We start from the raw sequence: 27,383 nt of genomic DNA, 5'->3' as shown, positions 1-27,383 counted from the left end.
AATCGCGAACGGCTCGGCGTTCAACCGGCAACGTTATCAGGGTCTTGCGCGATAGCATGCTTTCTTGACGGAATATGACGGCAGAGTGGTCTGGAGGACTGTTGCAAATTATCCTAGTAGGCGAACATTGTTGCTTGGATCAGCACCTACTGAATGTAGAGTTTGGCGAAGACCACCTTTCATGTCTTGAATACAACGATGAGGCCGCATCACACGGCCACCGGCATCCATAATTGACACAACACTGCTAATTGCTCACCGCCAACATTATCGACGCGATAACATGCCCGGAACGTCATTCCACTCAAGACCTTTATCTCCGCGCTATGGCCGCCATGATCCACGACTAACCCGTTTTCAAGGATACAGATCCGCCATCTTACTCTTCTAGGCAAAGCTCCCTCGACTCATGCGTCAAGGTCATCATGGTGCTTTCGGAATTTATTTTCTGGCGATTGCACGCGTGGTCTTCCCAAGCACAACTCGCGATACCTTGATGGTCCCTAGATCGCTCACAAGAAAACTTGCCTTTACACCTACTTGCGCGCTGATTGATTGTATTTTTTCTTTTTGAGTCGAGACGTATGCAGGGAAGAACATCTGTCTTGCCTGATTGGAACGACGTGTATTCAGCTTGACCGGTACACCGATTAATCGGAGGAGCTGAGAAAGGCCAAGTTACTACACTTGAACAAGTGAACAGTACACAGTATCCGGAAGCGATCCGACAGACTTCTACGCCCACTTCACCCTCCGTTCATATCGCGTCAAACCTCAAGATTCTGGTAAACATCTACTACCATGGAGTCGACGTCCTACCAAGCCGATGCACTTCCAGCATCGCCGCTACTACGTCTGCCTTTCGAGATACGTCTTATGATATACGAGTACCTACTCCTACCGTCGACGACGCCCACAATCGGAAACGGAATCTCAGTCGCGAACTTGATTCCGGATTTCCATACCTACCTCTCAGACGACACGAACAATCATCCATGTACGTTGAGCGTACGAACTATGGATCCATGGTTAGGAGCACAAGGTCCGAGGACGTGGAGACGAAGGAGTACATACCATATCAGAACCGGTACGTTTACAAACAAGTCTTCAAGATACCTGGGGAGGCTGGACTACATACTAACTCACCCCATAGGCCCCTTCTTAACAACCACAACCCCAACCACCTACCGCGTCCTCCTCTCCCCCTACACATCCCACCTCCGCTACACCGTCCCCTCCCTCCTCGCACTAAACCACCAGATTCACGCCGAAGCAAGCAAAATCCTCTACTCGACCTACACATTCTCCTTCCACACTAGCATCGAAGCCGCAGTGCCTTTTTTATCAGACTTGACACCCAGAAGTCGGGCTTCTATACGTCATTTGAGCATAACAAAGAAAGCGCTACCATATAGCAAGGAATTCGATCGCGCAGAATGGGCAAGTCTGTGTGAATACCTTGCTGCACCACCACAATCTGCTCTCGATGGTTCCGAGATACCCGCGCCCGTCTCCTCCCTGCGCAGCCTCACTCTTAATGTCATCTCGGGAAAACCCGATCACGGCTGGGATTCCATCACGCCCATTCTCCCCTCGGATTTTGACACTATGCTACGCATGAAGAACGAGTGGCTTGGCGGTAATGTGACTGATTTCGGGGGCGTGGATCTAGAGTGGGCGGAGCAGGTTATGGAGATCAGGGGATTGGAGATGGTTAATGTGAAGGCGATGGTGGAGAGGTGTGCGAATCCAGTGAGCGAGAAACAGGCTTTTTGGATTGCGTTCAGTAAGAGTGTTGCTGAGGGGGTTTGGTGAGTGGGTTAGGGGGAGAATGGTGGTATAGGTGAGCGCTTGGGGTCGTTATGCGTATGCGAATTCTACAACTGTCACTACGACTACCATGGGCTCAGGAAAGTGGGAATGGTGTTTGCGTGTCTTAAAATTCGACTATGGGCTGAGCCACTTTCGAGTTCACCAATCGTCAGATCGCGTATCGTCCGTCCAATCAAGTTGCGAAAGCTCAGCCGCCTCAGCTGTGCATCCGGCCTTGGCTGTACGACACCGGAAAGTCATCTTCAGCCTGGTGCATCGCAAGTCCTTCTTGACACTTCTATTCTTCCCATTCTATCCGCTTGACAACATGGAAGCTCTGGTCGCCGTTGGCCTCGCTGGGAATGTTGTGCAATTCGTGCAATTCTCTGGCCAGCTCCTATCTCTCGCCAAGGAGATCAAGAAGAAGGGCGCCCCCTCATCTCTGGTCGATCTGCGTAAAGTCACTCAAAACCTCACGCATCAAACTCGGGTAATCGTGACTCGGCTCAAAGCAAATACAGCCACACTTCAGCAGGAAGAACAAGTATGCCGCGAAATCACAGTAGCTAACAGTTTGGACAAGCACTAATGTGAGCAGCATCTACTCGATGTGGCCATAGACTGCGAAAAGGCTGGAAAGGAGTTCGTCGCATACATCGATAAGCTCATTACGCCATCGAAACCATCCTCACCCTTAGGGAGTGCTCAGTCTAGTGTAAAGATAAAATGGCATCATAAGCAGATTGAAGCGTACATTTCTAAGCTGGACAAGTTTCAGGGGTCTCTTTTGCTCGCAACAGTGCTTTCCCTACGTACCAGTGAGACTGGCAGCCACTACGAAGTCCTTGAACATCTCAAATCAATAGAGGCGGGGAATGATACATCCCAACAGAACGATAACGAGCTGATCCGAGCTTTAAGCCTCTTACGGGATTTAGTCCAGCAACAATCTGGTCCGAAGTTAGACATGTTGCAAAAACGGATGGACTCATGCATGGAAGAGATCCAGGAGATTCGGTCCTCGGTCACCAACACCCGAGAGGATGAGATTCTACGCTGGCTAAACTTCCGGCAAAGAACATGGCGGTTCGAGGAGGTCGAGGAAGCACACCGAACAACGTTCGATTGGGTCTTCCGAAAACCACATGCGAACACACTCTGGCATGATTTCAGTGCTCATCTTTCCGGGGCGGAAGTTACCTTACCATACTTCATAAACGGGAAAGCAGGGAGCGGCAAATCAACTCTGATGAAGTACATCGTATCGCATCCACAAACGAAAGCAGAACTCCGGAAATGGGCTGGCCAACACAAGCTTCTCAGTCCACAATTCTTCTTCTGGAATGTTGGGACCCAGTTACAGAAGAGCCATACTGGCATGCTCCGCTCTCTACTACACAGCGTACTCGCTCAATATGACGATCTCATACCCGCTGTATTCCCAACCCTGTATGCCGACGGATTTCCCATCAGCAATGACGAGCCGCCCTCTTACATCGAACTCAAGTGTGCTTTTGAGCGATTGAAGATTAGATCCGCATCTTTTTTGCACATGTGCATTTTCATTGATGGTATCGACGAGTTTGAGGGAGACTATCGGGACATGTCAACCTTCCTCTGTTCCATAACTTCTTCGACGGTAAAGGTCGTAGTGTCGAGCCGACCTATCAATGCCTGCCTCAATGTGTTCAGACACTGTCCAACGCTCAGGCTCCAGGATTTGACACAAGACGATATGAGCGTCTTCATTCGGGACAGACTGAGTTCGCATCCGATGATGGCAGAACTCCAAACCGAGTCACCAGAGAACGCTGCCACACTAGAAGCGGAGATTCAGGAGAAGGCTGAGGGAGTATTTCTCTGGGTTCGACTGGTCACTGGACTTCTATTACGGGGGCTAGAGGATGGAGACGACTTTGATGATCTTCTTCCTAAGCTTCGTGCCTTGCCATGCGACTTACGGGAGCTCTATACCCGGATGATGAACAAAATGCCCTCGGATTATCAGGTGCAGGCCTCGCAGATGTTCCAGATGTTTGAGTGGTGGAGGCTCTATGGCAATGATGAACCTCTCGAATTACTCCTGCTATCCTTTTCCATCCAACAACCCTCTTTTACGCTCGAATTATGCACAGATGCCTGCAATACCCAGATGAAAAAGTATTACTCTGAAAGAATCGAGGCTCGTATTCGAAGCCGTTGTTGTGGACTGCTCGAATTGCGTGAGATCTCGACTGGGAACATATTTTGGCCTCGTACTCCGATGGTGGCCTATCTGCATCGCTCTGTAGCAGAGTTTGTAACCAGCCAAGAAGTGTGGGACCACATGCTTTCTCTCACCAACGACACGAAATTCAGCCCCAGTACACATATCGTATGTGGAATCCTCTCCATCTTGAAGACTTCGTACCCTCCACCAGACGAAAGTAAATATCTAAGAACGCCCAGGATCTCCGGTCGAACCGACTACAGCGAGGGGATCTTGGATCTCGCCATGGACGTATGTCGCCGGAGTGCCGATATTGGAGACTCGCTCATGCTTAAATATATGGAGGCTATAGATAAGACCATGGTTTCAATATCCCAGAGTTGGGCTGAGAACTCAATCGATCAACAAGATTGCCAGATCTTTGCGCACTGGTCTCTTCGAATGGCCCGGAACTGTTTGGTATCAAATATTCATCATCCCAAGCTTGCCAATCATATGCCCCTCTGGGCTCAAGCCAACATTCGTACTTTCGCAGCTTACAACGGAGTTTTTGCCTACCTGAAAGCGGTCAATCGAAGCTCAAAGCTTGTAGATGTTGATTTACTCGTTCTTTTCGCATTAGGCAGTTGGGCGGATGGGAAACATTCCTTTGCGGGCCGGCAAGAGACTCTTTGGTTCTTGCTCCAAATTCTTGACGATTGTTCTGAACTTGGGATTGAGTCACGGATCAGAAATAACACTTTGTGGGAGCATGCGGTGATGATAGCTTACGATTTGTTTAGTGCCTCGCGCCGTTGGAGGTGGTCAGATGCGCTCTTTACGTATAAAACCCGGCATTCCAGCGGTAAGAGCCACCAGGTTCAAGTGCGAAGCCGGGAAGACGCACCCCGGCATTACCGTTCGTATGCGGAAAAGCCAGGACTAGATCCTTCGGCTGGAGTGCATCAGCAAGAACGAGCTCCTAGAAGAAATGAAACAACGCTCGCAACAGATAAATGGCGAAAGTGGCAAGGGGGGACATGGTGTCAGGAGTGTGATAATCCACTACTCCACGAGCATGAGGAACACACATCCACGCCTGGGTGGAACCGTGATGTGCTATCCGAGCACGCAAAGGCTGGAAGTGAAAGCCACGGAGTTGCCGTCTCGAGTACACAACAGGCTACCGACATATTACGCTTGTTTCTTTCTATCACTGACAAGCCAAGAGAGTTACTCAAGAAGGACATAACGACTCCAGAGCGATCGACCTTCAAACCGCTCGCCCTACTTCGAAAGGCACTAACCCGGGGGCGTGAACAGACAAAAGGGTGGGGGTTCCAGTCAGAATACCAATTTCTCTATGAGCTAGCCGACTTACCAGGAGCTTTTCAATCTACAGGTGAGTATTCCTATAGTCGTATGTAGAAGAACTGAGCATCTTCAGACAATTTGATTTATAAGGATATGTAGTCAGACTCCTGTAGCCATTCCTGCAACGTGGCCAAGGGTGCCGATCTGCATGGCAGGGTCGTCTGCTCCGGCGTGCCCAAGGCCCATACCATTATTCAAGTTGTAGGCACTGATAATAGCAATGGCTTTGAAGCAGTGGTCGGCAGTTGCTGCAGCAGTAGCATAGCCACCACCCGCGCAAATGTCTAGCAGATTGATCTTGCTGGAGTCGACACATTCAAGAGTTTGCAGGTAGTCTGCTACTGCAGATACATCGGAGACGCGGGTTGGTGGATGCTCAAGGTAGCGAGGGAGACCCCCGGATTCGTTCTGGTGGGCGGCGCCGTAGGTGATTATAGTGTAGCCTTGCTTAACAAGCTTTCTCGCGTAGTAGCTAGGGTGCCTGTTCCTTACTTCCTCCATATTGATGAACAACGGCAATCCCTGGAAGTCTGCCGTAAATGCTTGCAGGCTTAAAGAGAAGACCAGCTAGATAGATTGACCCCCTTGGGGATCGTGATTGCTGACATGTTGAGAACTCGATAGAGGTAAAATCGATATGGTGGTGCCCAGATCATTGGGGTCGGAACTCTTACAAATGTTGATGTAAGGAGATGCTTGTCGCGATCGAAAATGCTATGCCCCGAAGATGATCGGATGCGCAGCCGGGTGATTGGTACTGCATCACAGGGTCCAAGACATCGGACCATAAAGTCGGAGAGACCACCTCGACGCACCAGACAAGCGTAGAGGACTTAAGCAAACTCGGACAAGACTGAGGTTGCTGCGACGTGTGACGAATTTAATGTAAGGAATCAAATGTTAAGCCCCATAGCTCCGTTATATGAACCCTCATCGCGCTACGGTACAGGTTCCGATGTGGAGATGTTAGACAGTACTTGGGTCCGTTGTGGCTATGTAGTGGAGCGACCAACGAACTAGTTGGGCTCACTATAAAAGATTGTTGGGAACGGTACAAGGATAATGTTATTGTGGTAGACCTTAGGATAGGAAACAATATGGAAGACACAGAACCTTGCATTTGAGCTTCTTCCCCACTTCATCTTCTAGCATTAGATTCTAAACCTTCCTACCTGCTTCCTATCTATCAGGCTAACCAAGAGTGTAAGAAGAAAAACAGAAAGGCACGTTTTGTGGAAACAGAAAGGTGCGTTTTGTGGAAACAGAAAGGCGCGTTTTGTGGAAACAGATAGGCACGTTTTGCAGTGCTTGTCTTGTCGACATAAGGCCGGGCCCAGAGAATGGAATCAGTCTGAGACCACACGGCATGTTGTATCGATCCCTTTCTTTGCGTGATGTCGGCAGATGCCGTGGTTTCGACCGATTGGACGAGACACGCGCCACGCGTCGCTGTCGGCCGTCGAGAAGAAATCATGCATATGTAAAGATGAACCCTACAGCAAATTATTTTCAACGTTGCTCTGGAAGCATTAGGATTATCTAGTGTCTAAAGTTGAATTACTAGTGAAGCACTGATTGCGAGTTGAATGAGATGTGCAGTCGGAGCTACGGTTCTTGTTGGATGGTTTCAGAGCCGGGTCAGTGCTCTCTACGCCCAACATGGGCATCGTGAATAGACTTGTGATGATGAGTTAATTTCGCATATCAAGATTTACTTCCACAAAAGAAGCAGAACATGGTTGCAAGTTCCTGCGAAAAGCACTCCAAGTGTGACAAGGATCAGTCTGTATGCAAGCCTGAGCATATTTCTTGACAACTGCTGGACAACTGCCCTCTATGAAACGTATAATGTTATAATGTGACTGAGTGACGAACACGCGAAGCAGACGACTCGGCGTGTAGTCTGAAGAGACTGATCATAGCTATTGGAAGACCATGATCCCCCGTGGCTGACCTTTCCACCAAGTGGTTAACTTCTGCAGCATCTTCGATCTGGTGTTGCTTCTTGACATGTTTCTTGAAGCTATCGAGACGTAACCATACTTTGTGGACCTTGGAACATCCTGCAAACGCGCACCTATAGCCTCTGCCTGCTACACCATGTTGTGTTTTCACGTGTCTAGTCAAATCGGCACCGTAAGAAAATTTCTTACGGCACCGAGAGCAGGCGGATCGAGAATCAGCCTCATCGATCCCACTCGCGTCGAAACACGGTTGAGGTATAGCTTTCATTTGAGGAATTTGAGCTTCAGGTTTCGCATCCCGAGCGTGACTTGTTGTCCCATGCATCGTATCAAGCTTATGAATACGGAGGAAATCATCTCAATTTGGAGAGGTTCGACATGGATCTTCGCGAGCTCCAAGGCTGGCGTCGGCGAAGCATGGTCTCCCACCAAAAGATCGGAGCTGTTATACGCCACTTGAAGATGCATGCTTCTGCTCAGCCGGAACAGCGCGCTGACGTGGATCTTGTGCTTGAGGACTTCGAAGTCATCAATAAGAATATCGAAGACGCTGGTCGCAGACTTGAAAACATGTTACCGGTTGTTACATCATTAGTGCAAATCATCGATGCACGGCAATCCCTTGCAGAGACGGCAAACATTAGTCGATTGACTGTGCTTGCGCTTATCTTTGTTCCTCTGAGCTACGTATCGAGCTTGTTCAGTATGAACACTACCAACATGCCGGGCAGTCCTTATTTCTGGGTTTATTTCGCAGTAGCTATTCCGGTCACGCTCATTGTTGTCCTTATAGCTCGACCACCGACTAAAGATAAACTGCAACAGATACTCGTTCGGACACGGACCGCTTACAGAAACGTGCGCTCGCAAGCGTTGCCCGCAACTGTGAGAGAACCTACGCAATCCACGGCATGAGTAGCTCTTGTTGTTTGCCGCTTCTCAGAGACCTTGGGTTTGTGTCTTTTGGTACATTCGTGCGCATTATTTCCAATCCGCTCTAAGATCGAGAGCGGACCCATTTGCAAGGAGTAATATTCATTTAATAAAGCATGATATATAATTATTCACGACATGACGAAGAGTTAAACCGAGGCCGCTTTTCCGAATTAGATCACATTATGGGAGACTGGCTGCAGTAACTAAAGGCGAACACCGGTTGATCAATTCTGACACAGCACCTCGTATTTTAACGGATCGTGAGGGGGAACTTGTTCCTTTCTTTCTGTATCACTCGTTACCATCGCAATAGCCTTAGCCCATTACCCAGAAGTTGTCGCGCATGTATAATTTTCCTCTTGAATTACACCTTCTTGTCATTCATCCGACTGCCGGCAGAATTGATGCTACCTTCGCCTTCGCTAGCCAAGTACTGTCGAATTACAGGGCGCCATTAACAAGTTCTGGTTGATATTGTCGCTAATGCTTGAGCCTAGCATCCGCGTACCTGATTCGGTCGCGGAGGAAAGCACTACTCCAAGCGAAGTTTCACTATCCTTCCGGGGTACTAAAGCACAACACACGTTATTCTCTGCTTGTAGATGAAGTAGCAACCGACTCACTCTTACAGTAAACCAATCGTCACATCTCCCTTTACGCGCGCATAAATCTCGACCTGGGCTATATCAGCCCAATTGTCACATCACCCTTGACTCGTGCGTATAATTCTACCTCGACTTCTAGATCCAGCTCGATCTTGATCTTGAGTGAACTATCCTTTTCACCTTCTTTCGCGGGCCGGTCCGCGATGCGCGATTGGTGGACGGGAACCATGCGACGGCTCCCCTTCCTGGGTTTTGCGATGGTGGGTTCTAGTTCTTCGTCTTCGTTGTCCGAAGCGGAAGATATTTGTGGTGGAGGAGCCTTGTCAATTTCATTGTTCTTATTTTGTCCTACAAGCTTAGAAGGTTTCTTCCTAGGAGTTCGGGGTGCTTCTGTAGTAGTGTTGTTGGTTGGGTCGTCGGCGGGGGATCTTGCTGCGAGTTAGCATGATGTTTTAGGATGGAACAAGGACAATCGAAGGTGAACGTTGTGACTTACTCTGAAGACATTTCGATACCGCTATTTGACCTTCTTATCGGATTTGAGGAAGTTCTTGGTAATGTTAGGTTCCTGCTCGAGGGGAATCAAAAACATAGATGGCAAGCTTGGAGTCACATTGGACACTTCTTTTATGCTTTATGTACCTGCTCGGTTCCGAGACACAATAACGGCACAAGACTTATCAACTCCACTCTGAAACCTGAAGTTGTTCTTACAACAACTCTCAATCAGGTTTTGTTCCTTTAGGGGCAAGGACGCCTGCCAGATGGAGGATCTCACATCCCGTCCCGAGCTCCGGGGTCAAAAGCAGGTTTAAATATGGTCAGGCCACAACTCCATCATTTTCGTACTACTCCATCAGGGACCAAAGCTGTCGCTTCCGATATCATGGTGCTGGGCATTCTGACTGCCATCGCTGCTTGTCCCGCAATCATAGGCACAACGGAAGCAGTGCGCCAAGGCCAAAGACAAAATGCCAGGGAGAAACATCGGGGCCTAAAGACAAATCTCTCTATCTCCTGCACTCGAGCGACGAAAAGCGGTCGCGAAATTGATCAGTGCGAAGTGGTACTCAGCAATAACAAGGTGCAGCATCCCCTTCCTGGCTCGTGATCGGCGGTTGCTTGATCCATCTTCAAGCTCTAGAGCTAATAAGACGACACCAGCTTTATCTCAATATACCGTCAGAGGAGTTTCCGGACGGTCATCCCGAAGACCATCCATTTGCAGGCTACTTCCTGCCGTTCCCAGACCAAGACTGGGGACGACAGGGGGAAGGCATGGTATCGACTATCTCGGACGACCCGCCACAGTTGAATTGGATTTATGTGGATCGCGACACTTGCGAAGTCAAACATGGCGATCGAATTGCTTCGGAACCTCACATCGTCGGCCCATGGGACGTGACAAAGATGGATCGCAGGGTCATGTTAATGGGGTGGGAGGGGTTTGTGGCCGTCCAGTATGGACCTGGAGAATGGGCGCTCTATTTCGATGTCGACGATGACGGGTTACAGGGCGTTATTGGAGATGATTTGTTAAGAGTAGAGGTTGAGCTAGTGCGAAAAGAAAGAAGGCAAGGACGGATGTCGAGTGGTCCGGAAGCCGGACCCAGGACTAAGGTCGAAACTCCGAATAACGATGCTTAGCGTTCGTTATAAATGCACCTCCTCGGCTCCGAGGTTTTGTCGTTCGACCTCGGAGCGCAAACTACACAGTAGCAGAGTAGTTAGAGACTCTTAGTGTTGTCTAATACACGCGTGTTAGGCCGTAAAGGCTAAAAGAATGGCTACAATCTTAACATTAACCTAAATAGGCAGTTAAAATAATGTTTAGATTGCGCAATCGTCCACATATTTAATGCTTGGATATGATTTACTGTATGTTCTGATGTTATATCTAACTCGCAAGATGTGGTCTTCTCCAGTTTCAGGAAGGATGTTCGGTGCGTTGTGTAAACGGTGTTGGTGTAATAATCTAGGATGAGAGAATAAGCGGAAGATACAGCACTCAAAGTCTGTACCCATCCCCACACTCGAGATTCTACCACTTCATCTGTTAGCGTCACCTTCAGAACTTCCTTGACTCCTCATATCCACAAAAAAAGATGAGCAAGTGATGCAAAAAACATACAACAGCGGGGATTCGCTAGTGGTCACCCACCTAACTACTAATCCGCCGGTACACTGCTTGTATATGGCTGAGCGGACGGGAAGCCTAATTTTCAGTGTCCTATGGTCGTATGTGCAACAACAGAGAATTTCATCCAATATATCCTGGTAAAAAACATGCCAGCACTTGGCATTCGAAAACTAACTGTAAATCAAAATGGTATCATGCCCATAACAAGAACGCCCGCAAATGTCAGTATGCTGAACCAAACCGCCACCTCTTCCACCATCCCTATCACTTTATCTTCTATCTCCCAACAGTCCCTCTTCCCGCCGCCGGCGTCCTCCACTCATCCTTAAGCACCCACCTTCCCCTCTGTGCACTCCCACTCACTTCAAGCGTAGCAATCAACTTGAGCATCTCCTTGAACTCCTCATTCCTACCCGGCTGCGCACGGCAATAATGGTCGAAATGATCGACCAGCATACGACTAGGTACTACGCCGCCATGCGTAAGCATGAAATCGCGGATCATTTCTAGCATGCGGCGACCGCGGAAGGTCTGTGGTGTTGTCGGTGCAGTAGCGGTGGGAGTAGAGCCGCGGGATGAGGTGGCGGATGTGGTACCTGGATTCAAGAGGGAAGGACGACCTTGACGGGCGGCAAGGTTATTGAGGATAGATGTTGAAGAGGGGGCGCCGCCGCGTCCTCCACCCCGACCACCTCGACCCCCACGTGTGGATGTGAGACCGCGGGGTGCGTCGGGCCGTCCTGCTTCGCCGAATTGACCGGTCCATGTTGGTGTTCCGGCGGGCACGTTCCTGGCTTCTTGCATGCTCTTCTTAAGTTGCTCGGCTGCTACAGCGGCTTGTCGTTTTGCTTCGCGTTGGATGTAAGCTGGGTCGGCTTGGACTTTGCGTTTGCGGCCGCCGGCTGTGGAGTTCATGATTGCGTCATGTTCGAGGACGGAGTGGACGCCTGTTTTGGCGAAGATGGTTGACATTAGACGAGAGTCTGTTGGTGGCTTATCTTCAGATGTTGTGCCTTCTTCAGTGGTGGTAGTGGCGTCTTCTGTATCGGATACAGGAGCCTTGAAAGCCTCAGCTCTCGAGATACCCTTTACTGCAGCGAGCTCTTCTGCTCCTGTAGCGTCTGTCGTTACCGCTGCAGTCTTACCGTCTTCCTCAAACTTGACTTCCGAACCACGGAACAAGTTGCCTGTCTCGGTTTCGCCCTCGACATTCTCAACACCCAGTGTGAACAAGTCATGAAGATCGCTCATCTGAAACGATTGTCGCTGTTTAGGGTCTTTCAACACTTTGTTTGTAAGGAACTGCTTGAAAATCTGACGATGATAAATCTTCTCTTCAATGGTACCTGCAGACATTAGACGGTATATTTCAACCTCTCGCTTCTGTCCAAGACGCCACGAGCGCTCTCGCGCCTGTATATCGGTCGAAGGGTTCCAGTCCGGATCATAGATGATGACGCGGTTAGCGCCTGTCAAGTTGACACCAAGACCACCGACCTTGGTTGTGAGCAGGAAGACGTGTAGGTTCGGATCGTTATTGAATTCGTCGACAAGGTTCTGTCGGTCCTTGATCGGCGTCTCGCCGTCCATACGACGCCAGTTGATGTCGGGTAGTTGACTAACAAACTTCTGCAGGATGTCCAGCATGATCCGATGCTGAGCGAAGAGGAGGGTCTTGTGCCCGCCCTTCTTCCACAACGACAGTAATTCTTTGACGACTTGCATCTTGCCTGATCTATTAGGGTTGCCATAGTCGTACCCGGGCTTCTTTGATAACGTCTTATGCTCCGTCAGATCAGGATGATTGCAGATCTTGCGCAGAAAGTCGACACCGTATAGCATCTGGCGCTTGCCGCTCGCGATCGACTTCATGTCCTCTGATGCTAGGAAGCCTTCGTATGCTTGACGCTGTTGACGCGTCAACTTGCAAAACAGCACCTGCTCCTTTTTCTGTGGCAGATCAGTCGCCACATCCACCTTAAAGCGCTGCAGAAGGTATGGGCTGATCGCATCCTTGAGAGTCTCGGCACACTGTACTGCTGTCTCGAACTCCAAGTTTGAAGCATTTGCGTATCCACCACGCTTGATCGGAAATTCGAACTGGTTGCGGAAGTTTACCAAAGTACCTAATCGCATTGGGAACACGAAGTCGAAGAGTGACCAAAGTTCTGTCAGGTTGTTCTGCATTGGCGTACCAGAGAGAATGATACGGTTCGGTGTTCGCAACTCCTTACAGTGAATTGTGATGGCAGTATTTGGGTTTCTAATCTTATGACCTTCATCCAGAATGGCGCATTCCCAGTCAGTAGGAATCAAGAACTCAGCGTACGTTTGCAGTCCCGAATAGGTGGTAACAAGCACATGGCCGTCCCGCTTGACCTTCTCGAGGATCTTCTTGGCAGCCTTTCCAGCACCGGTTAGAGTTGTGTCGTAATCGCCGTAGTTCCGAAGCTCAAGTTCTCGCTCCATACGATCTTCTCGGCGAGTGTCCAGCATCCCGCTACCAGAAGTGTGTAGAATGGAGACTCGGAGTGCAGGCCACCAACGGTGAAACTCGTTAACCCACTGCTTCATGACAGTCGCTGGACACACTACAATGACAGGTTTGGTAAGTTTCTTGGAATAGTGTAGACCGGCGACAAAGCCGATGGCTTGAATGGTTTTACCCAGACCCATCTCATCGCCGATAATACCACCTACGTTTTGCGAATATAGTTCCCAGAGCCACTGCACGCCGGTTTTCTGATAGTCGAACAAGGCTGGGTAGATATCTCCAGGAATGCGGAATCCGCTATCGAACTCGGTGTCAGCCTCAGTTGGATGAGGCTGGTAACACTCTTCTTCACCATCCTCATCTACAGTTGCCTCACCGCTGTTGGCCTTGGCCTTCCTCCTTGCAGCTGCGCGACTCTTGGACCAAGTCTCTATGCGCTTCCGATATACCCTCTCATTGCCATCGTCAACACCTGCTAAATCCTCGACGACAGCTTCTTCTGCGGGAACAGCTTTCGCTTTCTTTGTTTTCTTTCTTTTGGCTTTACGTTTACGACTAGTAGTCTCCTCTGCGTATGAGTCGTCTTCAGCCATATCGTCCGAAACCTCGTCGGACTCATCCAAAGTCGCAAGCTGGCGATCTGACATACCGGGCTCGAAGGCATCGTCGGAGTCAGGATCGGTGAAGCCAGGTGCCGCGCTAGACTCGCGCGAACCTAGAGTATCGCTGACAGGAGTGACTTTCCGTCGCTTTTTGGATCTAGCTGTAGGCTTTGGGCTCGGAGCCTCTGAACTAGACTCGACGTCTTGGAAGCCAGGTTTCATTAGGTTGCGATGTGACACTGGTTCTTTCGCAGTGTCCACTACCATGTCCTCTGCCTCAGCATCTAGCATAACCTCGCCCAATGTCCCTGAGTCTGGCTGATTCTGCGCCAACTTGGAGAAAGGTGTGATTTTGCCTGTGCGAATGAGCCACTCGCCCCGGGTTTCGTTGGGTAAGGGCCCTTTTGCGCCCTCTTCTGCTGCCTCACCAACTCCAGGCGCCTTGTGACGATCATTGATACGCTGTTGTATCCCATCCATCTCTTGGTCTAGGTTATCGATCTTGTCCCGATATGCTGCGATCTCGCCACGAAGTTTAGCTTTCTGCGTGTCCAAAGCTGGCAGAGCCAGGCGGTTCTTAAGTTTTTGTATAGCAGCTTCGGCGCGCTTGGCTTCAGCTTCGAGCTTTTCTATGCGCTTCTTGTCGCGTGCATCGGCCTGTTCGGTCATCATCTGATCCGCCTGCCTGCCAATATCACGCTCCAAGTCATCCTGCGCTCGTGTGCCGGTCGTGAGCATCTTGAGTCGTGCCTCCTCGTCGGCATCTGACGGAAGTTCCTCTGCTGAGTCTTGTGCGCCATCGTGTGCGGTGCCATCACTCGGCTCGTCATGATTCGAGTTGTCTGTAGTGGTGACGGTGATCTCAGGTGTCTCGACGGGCGCAGCGTCTTCGGAAGGCAGTGGCGACATAGTGACAGCTATGCGCAGTCGGTAAGGAAGTCTGAGACGATCTATCTATACCGCAGCGGGTACTAAGCGAGGTTCGTGGGCCGTATGCCGTGCGCTTCGAACTACCCGTGGGTGGAGGAAATTCGTGAAGAAGTTAGGCCGAAGGCAACAGCGGCGAGTCGCGGAACGTAAAGTGAAAGGTCAAGCGCTAGAGGGTGGAGGAAATCATCACGAGACAGCAGACGAAAAGCGGAGGAGCCGCAGGATACAGCGTGGAGAAGAAGATGTCGTGGGCGACAAAGGCGCGACCCGCGTGGTGGACACTTTCATCATCTCTCACTCACAGCGATGATATCACTAAACGCGCTAACGTGACGCGCAGTTTCCGCGGTATCGCGCCACCACCACTCTAGACATGTGCATACAAGTTAAGTCAAAGAACACTTTTTTCCGGATACCCTATTACTACGATCTACGCGATGCATTTTCGAATCCAAGGAGCGTTTTCTGTCGTTGCTAATAGCGCTATCCCTATACCTGAATTTTGTCAACGTCATTTAGCTAGCCTCCATCCTTCCGCTTGATGCTCTTTCTACGAACCGTGTCTATGATCCCCATCCCATCCCCTTTGAGCCTGGGAGCTGAATTTGATCATTCAATGCTCGTGTATCGAGGTTTGGTCAATGGTGCACCTGCATGGCCTGGATGTCCGCTTCTCCATTCCGTGGAAACGACGATCCAAGAGATGGTAAGCGCGATCCTGTCAATCTCTGCCTCAACGGCGCCTACGCACCGTCTGACTCGCTCCACGATATCTCATCGCGATGCATTGCTTCCAGAACATATCTTTAGCAGCCGCATGTTTCTTGATCCTAAGTGTTGATCCTATCGAGAGTTTTACTTGCCCTGGATGCTGTCCTATATTCACCACATTCGGGCCTTCCAGTGTCGATATTGATGCGAGCGGCCATCAGCCCTATGCAAGTCACGTCATGATGGAGGAAGCCACCTTCATCTCGCGTGCGCACGTTGAATCCTGCGCCCAAGTCCGACGGCCTCAACATGTCAAGCTGACTCGGATTCGTTCTATCACCACGGTCAACGGCTCCCTTGAAACTTGCGATGAGTCTCCATGGGCTCGATCTCTCATGTGAAAGCAGTCGCATGAGGTCTGCAGTGAGTGCATGTGAGCCTGTGTCTTGCCCCCCGAACTACCGGACTAACCGGTAGCTGTAAAGTGGACACTAGTTTCAACCTCAGGGTTATGAACATGGCGCGCCTAATAACAGATGCGACGCGACGTAACCGTGTCCAGCGCAGGTTGAGCATCTACGCCTCAACCGGAGTACGATACAGCCACCCGGAATAGGAGACAGCCTAACGAAAGAATGGCAAAGGTGCACAGAACATCAACAAAAGAGCTGTGATCAGACTTGGGCGGCTATCCCTGGAATTATCGGTCGCAGGAACAATTGAGTTGGAACTTGGCGGGTTGTCTGAGGCGTGGTGGGTCCAAGCTTCACTTTGCAGATTTATCCATTCCCTGCCAACACCTGGCGTATAAACGGCTGTTGAGATGAATGTCGCGTGGTACGAATGCGGGGAAGCGAGGACGCAAGACGATTTGACAGCCATGCAGCGCTGGCTCATATAGGCTGGAGTCGCATAATTCATTGTATGATATCGTCTGCCGGCATTCCCCGCCATACCCATTCAGTCAGTTTGGGCGACACGACTCATCATCACCCGCTCAAGTCTAGACAGTCTGGTACTGACTCGGATCCTTGTGTGGGGCTCCCTCCCGCTGCATGATTGCGTTAGAGAACGCCATCTTTCGCGCGATTGGCATTGTGGATATTGCCGTTAGATGTTTGATAGTCAGTGCCTGCATCTCCCTTACGCATCACCATGAGCGTCGCTCCTGTAGTTTCTTTCTCTTGCCAACCTCCCATTCTATCCATGTGAACAATCTATTGTCGAACTCCAGAAGCGTTCCAGATGGTCCCTCATGGCCGGCTCTCCATTGTGTTGGCCTTCGTGCTTACCTCTACGTCGACCGTAGTCGTAGCTCTCAGGTGCGTCGGTCGTTTGCATGTAACATTGAGTCTTGGATTGACAGTCCAGGTTTTACACTCGACACTTCTATATTGGAAAGCTTACGTCGTCTGACTGGGTCATGCTCTTGGCTCTCGTGAGTTGGTTTTCTTTTTCATGCGATGCTACTGCTAACTAGAACCAGATCGCCACATGGTATGAAAATATCCGCGGAGACTAGATGAGCTGAACTGACTCATCACTTCCTATACACAGGCTATCGGTGGTAGTACATTGCTACATGATCCATTTCACTGATTTTAGCGGTCTTCCTGTAAGTCGCTACTGACTGTTTGAGAAACGAAGCCTAACATTACATAGTGGGATGATTGGGAACCATGGAAATCAGTAATAACCGGCTCGATGCTATCGATTTGGCTCTATCGGATAAACTTCGTTCTCGATCTTTGTCTCATCAAGACCTCGATATTACTGTTTTACGATCACATTGCCGCATCAAACAAACGCTTCCAATACGTCATCCGCGTGCTACTCGCTATCATAGTCCTTGGCGGGATATCGCAGATCATCGCATCCATCTTCATGTGTTATCCAATCACTGATGCCTTCGCATGGCACATATGGTACCGCGGCAATATCCTTCATATCTTCGATGCTAAATGTTACGACCCAAATCCATTCTGGCTTTTTAACGCTGTCTACAATCTCATCACGGATGTAATCATCTGGACGCTACCGATATTGTTCTTCTTGAACCTTCCCACAATGCCACTTCGACGCCGTCTTGAGCTCGTCGCCATCTTCTCCGTCGGTATCATGGCTGTCATAGCTTCCGCCTTTCGACTCCACACTACGATCCTCTGGCTATCCGACTACGTACAGCAAGCTCTAAGCACGGCAGATCTCCTATTGTGGAGCCAGGTGGAGCAAAATACTGGTATAATTGCGGCCTCTGTACCATTTCTGCGACCACTCTTTCGCAAAGCGTTGGGCAAGGCGAGGAGCAGAGAGCAGCCAAGCCCTGGTCCAGCGTTGCCTTTGGTTGGGGACGATACATCAGAGTTTAATCCGGGCATGTTTAGGACACCGATTATTCCATCACCTAGCCCGACTTTCAGCAGGTGTAGCCGGGAGTTTAGGCCACCAAGGAGCAATCTCGAACCCATTGAGCCCATCAAGAGTATGTCGACCTGGGGCTCAGCGATCTGGGATGGGACGCAGGTTCGGCAGGTCCTTCCTACTTGATATGTCGGTCACTGGTTGGCCCTCAGATCTAGCCAGGAGCTAGCAGGAAACTTTCCATGGGTTTCGACGAGACAGGGACGGTTCAGAGCGCTGGTCAGTCGGTGAGGAGAATGGCGTCTCTGCGCCCATGGACTTCCGTAAAGTGAAGGTAAGAGCGGAATTTGGCCACTCACTATTATCGCTCCCCGCCAACTTTCGAATTTGACAACGCGCTTTATCCCCGAGCTCCACCCTTACTTAACCTACGCACTCAATACTTCGAGTTCTCTCACCACTTCCACATCGACGACGATGGCGACCATGGCCGGCAATCCGACCGACGCTTCCGCTGCGATGCCATGCGTTCCTTTACCCCCGCCCAAGCCTGCACTCGATCACCTTCCCATGGAGCTCATCGTAAATATCCTCCAATACATACCTGGCTTACATCAACACGAACTATTCGCGTTACGCAGCACATGTCGCTTTTTTCGCTCGGTCGCCACCGATTTCCTCGCCTCGGACATGACTTCAGACTGAGACACATTCGAGTGCTTCTGACAAAAGACGGTCTGACAGCGCTTCTGGAGCTCATGTCTGTATCGAATTTAAAATGCTTGATACAAACCGTCCAGTTCATCGACCCTGGTGTGGATGCCATAGTTCATGAGAAGAAGGGCGAGCAAGACAGATACTCTTGGCTCGGCTACAAGCATACGTTTCCTCAGCTAGAGACAATCAACAACAAGGCACGTTGTATATCTTGACTAGTCACGATCGGCGTTAGAACGCTCCGTTCGCAGGTCACATCATTAGATGATCGCAGTGTACTGATGAACTTCAGATTGCACCAGCACAGCGCTCGTTCTGGATCGAACATGCACCGAACCTTTTGAAAGAAATTTTCGATGCGTTCATGACCATTGACAGGCTTGAGGAGATACACTTCGGAGCAGAGTATCACCCCACTGGACCTGTGCTCGGCTCGAGACATTTCGTAAAGGATATGGGGTTCAATTACGCCAGCACCTTTCTCGCTCACGAATATTTCCGAAAGTGTGTTGGCAACAGCGAAATTGGCACATACATCCTTCTCGAATACGTACCTTTGCTACATCATGTCTTGTCAAATACTGGCTTTGATAAACGGATCGTTCACTTGAATATGCGCAATCTACCTCACACTTGGGGGTGGTCTGTACCTAAGGTTTGGGCATATTTAGATCACACGAGCATTCTCAAGCTCAACATCTTCGATATACATCATACGCCTCCGCCAGAGAGCACCATGACACCATCGACCATGAGCCTCGATCCCCAACTTCGGGAACTCATCCCAGCCACAACGATGAGCATCAGTCACCTCCGGCTCGTTGGTGGCCAGAGTGCCTACATCTGCGCAGACGATACCGAGACCTTATCTCTCTTAGCCAACACAGAGTTCCCAGGCCTGAGACGGGTTGAGCTCATCGACTACGCCATTACCAGCGAACAGCTTATAGCTTTCCTCCAACGCCTCGGTCCAACAGTGCTTTTTGTGTACTTCACTCGTATACACCTTACCTATGGTAGTTGGGTGTCGGTTCTGAGGAAGATCCGCGGGATTGGTGGAGTGCGTAGGTTCGAGGGCAAAACTCTCGGAGATGGTGAAGCGTGCAGATGGATCCTTCGAAAAACTTGAAGTTTTCCATGAGTGCTGGTAAGGCGAGCGACTGATGGGTTTCGTGTCTGGCGGGAGATGGCTTCACGTGAACAAAATGCCACTGTATAGGTGCGCAACACGTTGGGTATACTGGAAAAAGTAGCTGCAATAACTAGCTTCAATGACAACATCAACCACGCGCCGATGTCAAGTGCCAACAGCGTGGAGGTGGCTTAGTAAAGCGTCGTACTCGTGGTGTTGTGATTCGTCGCGGGCCGACCGCGTCATGCTCTCGCCATTGGTCTTGCCGAAAACCTACAATGCGAACAGTGCCATGCCGCAATTCTAGAATTCGCAGGGCGAGCGACTTTATCAGCATGCGGTGGGCTCACTGTGACACGATCCACATTGAACTCGTAGGGCAACGCTGGTGTGATCTGGGTGCCGGGGACGCTCGAGCCGTTGCCGAAGGAAAGCTCAGCAGGCGGTGAAAGACAAAACGGGCATAGACGGCTAAGGGGGCGTTGGTAATTGGTTTGGCGCATTTCTCGGCAGGCACTAGTGCATTTCAACTCAGGCGTAGCCTCTCGGAACAGAGTGAGCCTTGAGTGGCAAAAGTGGTACGAACGTCGATCAGGGCGTCTCCAATCTCCAATTTAATCCGCCTCCTTTGCTGCTGCTTTGTTCCCTCTTCAGCTGCAGCACCACCGCCAATCGCTCCTTCACCACTCTGCAACCTGCAGTCGTTCCTTCATTCTACAACTGCAATTGTTTTTCTTTTTGGACACTGAGCACACTCAAGATGTACGCCTCCGAAGTACACCGAATGCGCAAAGCCCGTGACACTAACAGATGATAGGAACAACGCAACCTCCATCCTGACGCCAATGGCGCAGGACACCTACTGGGGCTCCTTTGAGGAGATCTCCAAGTACAATGTACAGCTCAACTACCTCGAGAGGATGTGGATGACCTGGTACGCATGGATGGGCAACGATGTCCTGGCGACGGGAATCATGTCCTTTGTTATCCACGAGACGCTTTACTTCGGACGCTCGCTTCCCTGGATCATCATCGACTGCATACCCTACTTCAACCGATACAAGCTCCAAAACGTACGTCTCCCTGACTGACCAGCTTTATTGCAACCAAAGCTAACTTGTCGCAGCAAAAAATCCCCACTGCTTGGGAACAAACACAATGCGCATTCCTTGTCCTCCTCTCCCACTTTACCGTCGAGCTCCCTCAAATCTGGCTGTTCCACCCCATGTGTCAATACTTCGGCCTCGAGACCTCCGTTCCTTTCCCTAGCATCTACAAGATTGCCTACCAGATCGCCATCTTCTTCGTCCTCGAGGACGCATGGCACTACTGGACCCACCGCGCCATGCACGCAAGCTCCTTCCTGTACAAGAACATCCACAAGATTCACCACCAATACTCTGCCCCCTTCGGCCTGGCCGCTGAATACGCCTCGCCTATTGAGGTCATGATTCTGGGTTTCGGTACCGTCGGTGTCCCAATCGTCTTCTGCGCCCTCACCAAGGATCTCCACATCCTGACCGTGTACATTTGGATCCTGTTCCGTGTGTTCCAAGCCGTCGACGCACACAGCGGCTACGAGTTCCCATGGAGTCTGCACCACTTCCTGCCCTTCTGGGCCGGCGCCGAGCACCATGATGTTCACCACGAGAAGTTCATTGGTAACTACGCTAGCAGCTTCAGGTGGTGGGACTTTGTCCTTGACACCGAGGCCGGTGCTGAGGCCTCCAAGAGGCGAAGGGAGCGCAAGCTGGCTGCCGCCAAGCTCAAGAAGGCCAACTAAATGACTGCTGGCATGTTATAATTTTTCGGAGATTTGTCGGTTTTAGCCGCATGCTCATCAGATGGGAGATGGTAGAACCACTTCCCACTGACTTACCCACACCCGCCTCGATGCGGACCTGGTATGAGAAACGGCGTTCGGATTATAGGAAACCGCAGCCATGCATGATGGCCGCGGCAATAGACAGTACAGACCCTGGATAATGGGTGGCAGAGAGGTGTTTGTGTAAATAGGAGCTGGGTCATTATAGAATATCTACCTAATACTATCACGGTCGCTACGTTGAATGTTATCATTTATCTCACCACTTTCCAATCCAATCTTCTCTGTTGAGTGTATATTCTGGACGCAAAAATACGCATATGGAGAATAGCAGGATGTAGGGAAAATGTCTTAGGTGAACGGTGAACGGAGAACGAGGCCCCTGGTGATAGCGCGGAACGTGTCTTGGCGTGGTGAGGCCTGGCGCGTCCATTCCGAGCTTCATCAACTTTCTTTGACCTGCGTCAAACCGCGCAATCACCACAACCACCTCAAATCAACGGCGCGCGAAAACACGGCATCATGAGCTCCGGGCGCCCTGTTGTCCACCAGGACTACATTGCGAAAATCCGATATTCGAATGCGCTACCTCCTCCACCATGTCCGCCAAAGCTGCTAGACATCCCCAATACCGGCCTTTCGAGCGGCCAATACACATCAGCGGGCTTTGCGTCAAGACTGGCGCGAGAGCAGTCGCTGAACATTGAGGCTGATGCTGAGCTGGGAATGCCCATCGACTTGGTGGGTATTCCCAAGGTATTCGATGGAGACGAGTCTGGTAAGAACAAACCCGTGGCGCAAACGTCTTGCAGCGACTAACGCGTCGAATAGCTATTCAGGCCATGCCTCACCCGCCACCGCTCAGCACAGCAGACAGGGCGCTGATGCGACCGCCAAACCAGCTCGGCAAGACCCAGACCAATGCCTCTGGCGCGACCTTCCTGCGACGAACAGAATATGTCACCTCAAGCACAACGGGCGGCTCCAAATTCGAGTCAAGTAACTCCTCTAACACGATGCGCCTGCGAAGGAAGCGAAAGCAGGTAGAGACCTCACTAGACGATCCTACAAACATCGCGAGACACATCTTGAAGAGCTTCAACATTGCGTACCCAGCGGACGCCTACAACGGACAGGATGGTGCCGAGAACCTTAGGGCGGCTGAATCAACGCCCGAAGAGCGCCTAGCATGGAACAAGCCCAAGCACCCCAGAAACCCCAACCTGACACTGGTCGACTCATACCCCCTTCTGCCAGACTGGGACGCCATGCCAGACACAGGCGGCTACATGGTCTTCAAGTTCACCGCACCCCCCATCAACAACCCGCTCGACCCCTCCTACGACCCGCGTCTCGACGTCGCCCTCCTCCGTCCGGCCGGCCAAACAATCCAAGACCAAGAGAAGTACATGGAAGACCGCGAAGCACACAGACTGGACTCCACAGTCCCCCCACCCATCCCCCGCTGGCAATTCGAATACTTCCTGCCGTCCGACAAGTCCAAAGTCCGCGGCATCAAACGCAACTTCACGACGCACGACCCCAACAACGAAAACGACATCGACTTTGACATTGCCGAAGACGACGAGGGCCAGCCGCGCAAATGCTTCAAGTACGACAATGTGCGTACGTACGAGACGAGTCAGCAGGTCGGTGATCCGAGTGATACCTATGGCGATGTTGTTGCGCTCGCGCTTCATGACCCGGACAAGCATCAGAATGAGCAGTTGAGGGATAGCAAGATGCAGCGCGCGGCGTACTTTTACCCGATCACGCAGAGGACGCAGTTGAGGCCCAGGAGGCCGGGCAGGATTGATATGACGGAGGAGCAGCCCAAGGTTGATATTATCGAGGCGGCGGGTAAGGAGCCCGAGAGTGTGGAGAGGAGGGAGGGGTATAGGAAGAGGGCCGAGGGTATTGAGTAACGTGCGATGAAGATAACTGAGGCTATCAAACTGTGAGGCCGTGATCACTCTTTTCAGCATTGAGGTGGACAAGTCCAGATTGAACCTATTTTGGTATTTATCATCAGCGTCGGCGTTAGTGAGGTACCGAGATGTAAGAATATTTATCGTGGGCCGTGGCATATAGGGGGATGTACTCAAGTACGTTCATTTTTTCGCGAAAACAAATGGATACAAAGGTTGTCTATCATTTATCTTCTCTCTGGTCTAACTCTGCAACGATTCTTCATGTTCTAACCCTTCCAAAAACTTCCAAACCAGAACTCCGATAACTCCCACTCTGCTTGAGCACTCCCAGTCAGACTGGACCATGAGACGCTGCCCGCTGGCCCCACGCGCCCACCCTAGCTTTGTATTTGATTCTATATATCCAACTCTTCCTCCTTCTCGAGAAGCCTCAGTAATTCTGACAACTCTCGTATCTCTCCTCGACACTTCGCCTTCAGCCCGGGTGGATGTGACCCAGCCTGCTCGCTTGACTCGGTCCTCCTAGTTCACCCGCGCACGCAATCACTGATGAAGGAGCTGATCTGAGCAATGTTTCCAAGGATGTCCAAGATCCAAACAGCATAATCAATCCACGATTTTGAGCCAGATTCGGGTACAACGGAGGGTAGAGTTATTGGCTGTTGATACCCTGATGGTATCGTTTGAGTGTAGTGTGGATATAGGTTGCCTGAAAGAGGTAACGTGTTGGCGCGTCGTAATCCGTGGTAGCTGGGCAGCAAGGTGTCCATGTTAACCTCGTCGGTTGCAGTAGTGTTAGAGTAACGCATAGCGACGCTTGGACTAAACCACACGCGCCGATACTAGAGACCTTCCGTAATGCACCTTGGAATAACCAGTAGTAAATCTTGAAGCTAGGATAAAGAAAGTGTAACCCCGTCTCGCGTCCTTCTCTGTGCCTCCTTCTCTGTGCCTCCTTCTCACAACTCCTCGCGCCACTTTTTGTATCCCAAAATTCTCTTTCGGGGTTGTGGTGTTCACCCAGCGTCCCCCTCAGACTGCTCAACTTATAAGCCCATGAGACATGGATGTCTTTTGCAATGCGGGGCTGTGCAGGTCAGCAAAGCGTTACCCACTCTATACGTGCATCTATCTTCCAATCATAAGTGTCCATTGGATTAACAATCAACCATTGTTGGGCTAGCCTTCATTCAATTAGCTTGTTAAGCTAGCCTTTGTTGGATTAGCTTGTTGAGCTAGCCTCTGTTAGATCAGCCTGCTCAGACGGGGCGTGTTCTGATTGGAGGCCGTACTGCTGACATCTTGGCTAGGATCACGTGAAGCGACTCATGTTGTTCTTCGAAAAATATCGTAGTATATTAACAACAATCCTGTATATCTTGTTCTACAATTCAAAAGGCCGCTCCGATAACTCCCATGTCTTTTGCAACTTTCCTTGGTCCGTCAATCAGCATTGCGACTACGCCTGTGTATGCTAGAGTCGAATGACCAGGAAATTCGGAAGGGCATGCGAGATCATTTGCCCTGCGCACAAAAAGCTACCGTTGATACCTGTCGGTCGCATAGTCGTCTAACTAGAAGCAGCTGATGAGGTATACGTCAAGTCAGCCATGTGTACAGTGAGCTGACCGGAGGTTTTCCATGTTCTGCCAACGCCTGTCGTGGCAGAAATCCGATCACAAAGCACAGCCTCAATCGCACGTCCTCTGCTTTCGCTTGCCGAGAACATCCAGTAGGATGGCCACAAATCTCGCACATTATCCCATATCTCGCACGCCGTCCCAAGCTGGGGACCGCTTGCCGATTTCTGTTGTCGAACTGCAATGCCAAACTCCAACGAGAGACCAGCCAGCCTTTGTCCGCTGAGGCTGCTATATGGTACTTCACCACAATCTGGAGGCGTGAACTCTGATAACAAATCTCTAGCTGCTTGTACACCGCATCTTTTCACCGAGAGTGATCGTTGTCAAGACTGCATCAGCAGTCTCCCGTGCGCGGGCAGTAAATGGCAAAGTGATTGGCAAGTCCCACAACAGCCATCATGATATACAGATGGATTCGACCAAAGACTTTTCTCTTACGCAACACTTTCATTGGGTATCTCTCTAGTCTATCCTACCATCAATCCTTTCTATCCTATTCCGTAAGACGTTTCAAAGAAAAGTCAACTCCGATAACATATCTTCTTTCTTTTCTTCCCCCTTATCTTAACTCTTCTCGTCAGACCCGAAGGATAAGTTACAGCTTCCACCGTTTCCACATTACTTAACCGCAACGGTAATGATGGCAACAATAACTCCGACGATAGTGGCAGCGAGTCCAATGACAGGGGCGTATTCCACTATGTAAGTGAAGCATGTTCGCTCGGTAGGCTTATTTGTAATGATAGATGTAGCCATTGAGGATATCGTTCGGTTGTTGTAAGGGGGGAGGTCGAAGGAAAGGGGTAGAGTGTGGGCGCGTGGCGGTGGTTTATGCGTTTGTAGTGCATGGTCGTCATTGACCTGTTCGGCGGTCGTCGTGTAAGGACTCGGCATGGCGATGGGTTGGATCTGTCACTTCACTGATTAGCAAGATGGTACAGCCAATCAGAGGTTGAACGCTAAGCCGCACATGATAGTGTCGATGAACTGTCGTAGTATTTATCAAACACAGAAGACCGTAAGGTTTGCGGGTATAGTTGAAAATATTGTCCTTTTTATGGAATTCGGTGAGCTCTTCATCCTTCTTCCTTCATGATTTTCTGCTCCCTTCGAGGAGTTCATATACTACCTGACAGCCTTGAATTGCCAGTTCCTGAGACTGGAGGAGCTCCAGCTAAGCTCCATGCAGCATAAGCCAAGACAAATATCCCTTGGCTTTTGCCATCGCTTTCTTGGCTTTTGGTGAGAATGGAAGGAGACCTCTCAAGTAAGCTACACTCAAGTAGGCAGGTCCATTGTACCTTCGTCCGCAGGCGTAACTTCTAAAGATCACAACACGAATGCTCACTTTCAGAGACGGCACTAATGCAATATGGCTGTATCCAGATGCAATTCGCTTATAATAGGGTATATTTCTCTCTTTCCCTCGTCTATGTCATCAACAGTAAAATCTACTTCGTTCCGCAAGAGATTCTTTGTAGTACCTGATAACTTCTCATATTCCCTTAGATACAGCTTTTTATACTGCACAGATTAGGCGCTGCTTGTGACTCCGAACAACACCCCCTTTGTAACCTATCTGGCCACTGTAATAACGACGCCAACGACGATTCTGATGACAGTGACGACGATTACAACAACGGCGATGACTAGTCCGATGACTCTGTCGTTCTTAATAACGTAAGTGTGTTAATCCTTTATACCAGGCGTGGTTCTATTATTGCTGGTCCTTGGGAGATTCGTGCGGTTGTTGGGCGGACGAGGATGTAGGCGTGTCGTGGTCGGAGGTATGTGGGCAGCAAGGTGTCTATATTAACCTGCTCGGTTGCAGTGGCGGTGGAAGAAGACATGAGGACGGGATGATACTTCGATTGACTGTAATGTGTCAGCGGGGTAAACTCTATACTATGGCGGAGGTGAACTAATGTAGTTGGTGCAACGCGGTATGTTCAGTCCTAGTCCTCGAAGCAAATGGCTCTGGTTGCTTGAAATGAAATGCACTATGCACTTGGAGAAGA

General features: G+C 50.3%; 6 protein-coding genes across 6 annotated transcripts; 3 read left to right on the top strand and 3 right to left on the bottom strand.

The window, feature by feature from the left end:
- Positions 1-801: 801 nt before the first annotated feature.
- Positions 802-4,643, top strand: ALTATR162_LOCUS2678 (uncharacterized protein; the record flags this gene model as incomplete). The annotated part of the gene is made up of 5 exons (XM_043310284.1): positions 802-997; positions 1,154-1,786; positions 2,034-2,356; positions 2,411-4,567; positions 4,614-4,643. 5 exons carry the CDS (start codon positions 802-804, stop codon positions 4,641-4,643), a joined length of 3,339 nt encoding a protein of 1,112 aa, XP_043166219.1.
- Positions 4,644-5,473: 830 nt separating this feature from the next.
- Positions 5,474-5,875, bottom strand: ALTATR162_LOCUS2677 (uncharacterized protein; the record flags this gene model as incomplete). Its single annotated transcript, XM_043310283.1, has 1 exon — positions 5,474-5,875. The coding sequence occupies one exon, from the start codon at positions 5,873-5,875 to the stop codon at positions 5,474-5,476; it is 402 nt and encodes a 133-aa protein (XP_043166218.1).
- A 3,080-nt stretch (positions 5,876-8,955) lies between these two features.
- On the bottom strand, positions 8,956-9,386 carry ALTATR162_LOCUS2676 (uncharacterized protein; the record flags this gene model as incomplete). The annotated part of the gene is made up of 2 exons (XM_043310282.1): positions 8,956-9,307; positions 9,376-9,386. 2 exons carry the CDS (start codon positions 9,384-9,386, stop codon positions 8,956-8,958), a joined length of 363 nt encoding a protein of 120 aa, XP_043166217.1.
- Positions 9,387-11,295: 1,909 nt separating this feature from the next.
- Positions 11,296-15,024, bottom strand: ALTATR162_LOCUS2675 (uncharacterized protein; the record flags this gene model as incomplete). Its single annotated transcript, XM_043310281.1, has 1 exon — positions 11,296-15,024. The coding sequence occupies one exon, from the start codon at positions 15,022-15,024 to the stop codon at positions 11,296-11,298; it is 3,729 nt and encodes a 1,242-aa protein (XP_043166216.1).
- A 974-nt stretch (positions 15,025-15,998) lies between these two features.
- Positions 15,999-21,749, top strand: ALTATR162_LOCUS2674 (uncharacterized protein; the record flags this gene model as incomplete). The annotated part of the gene is made up of 8 exons (XM_043310280.1): positions 15,999-16,100; positions 16,164-16,179; positions 16,242-16,348; positions 17,419-18,238; positions 18,390-18,451; positions 19,127-19,821; positions 20,784-21,039; positions 21,093-21,749. The coding sequence occupies 8 exons, from the start codon at positions 15,999-16,001 to the stop codon at positions 21,747-21,749; spliced, it is 2,715 nt and encodes a 904-aa protein (XP_043166215.1).
- A 564-nt stretch (positions 21,750-22,313) lies between these two features.
- Positions 22,314-23,716, top strand: ALTATR162_LOCUS2673 (uncharacterized protein; the record flags this gene model as incomplete). The annotated part of the gene is made up of 2 exons (XM_043310279.1): positions 22,314-22,569; positions 22,623-23,716. The coding sequence occupies 2 exons, from the start codon at positions 22,314-22,316 to the stop codon at positions 23,714-23,716; spliced, it is 1,350 nt and encodes a 449-aa protein (XP_043166214.1).
- Between the last annotated feature and the right edge of the window lie 3,667 nt (positions 23,717-27,383).

The sequence above is a fragment of the Alternaria atra genome (genome assembly GCF_907166805.1).
Source record: "Alternaria atra isolate CS162 genome assembly, contig: 21, whole genome shotgun sequence".
Classification (NCBI taxonomy): domain Eukaryota; kingdom Fungi; phylum Ascomycota; class Dothideomycetes; order Pleosporales; family Pleosporaceae; genus Alternaria; species Alternaria atra.
This window is presented reverse-complemented; position numbering and strand designations above follow the sequence as displayed.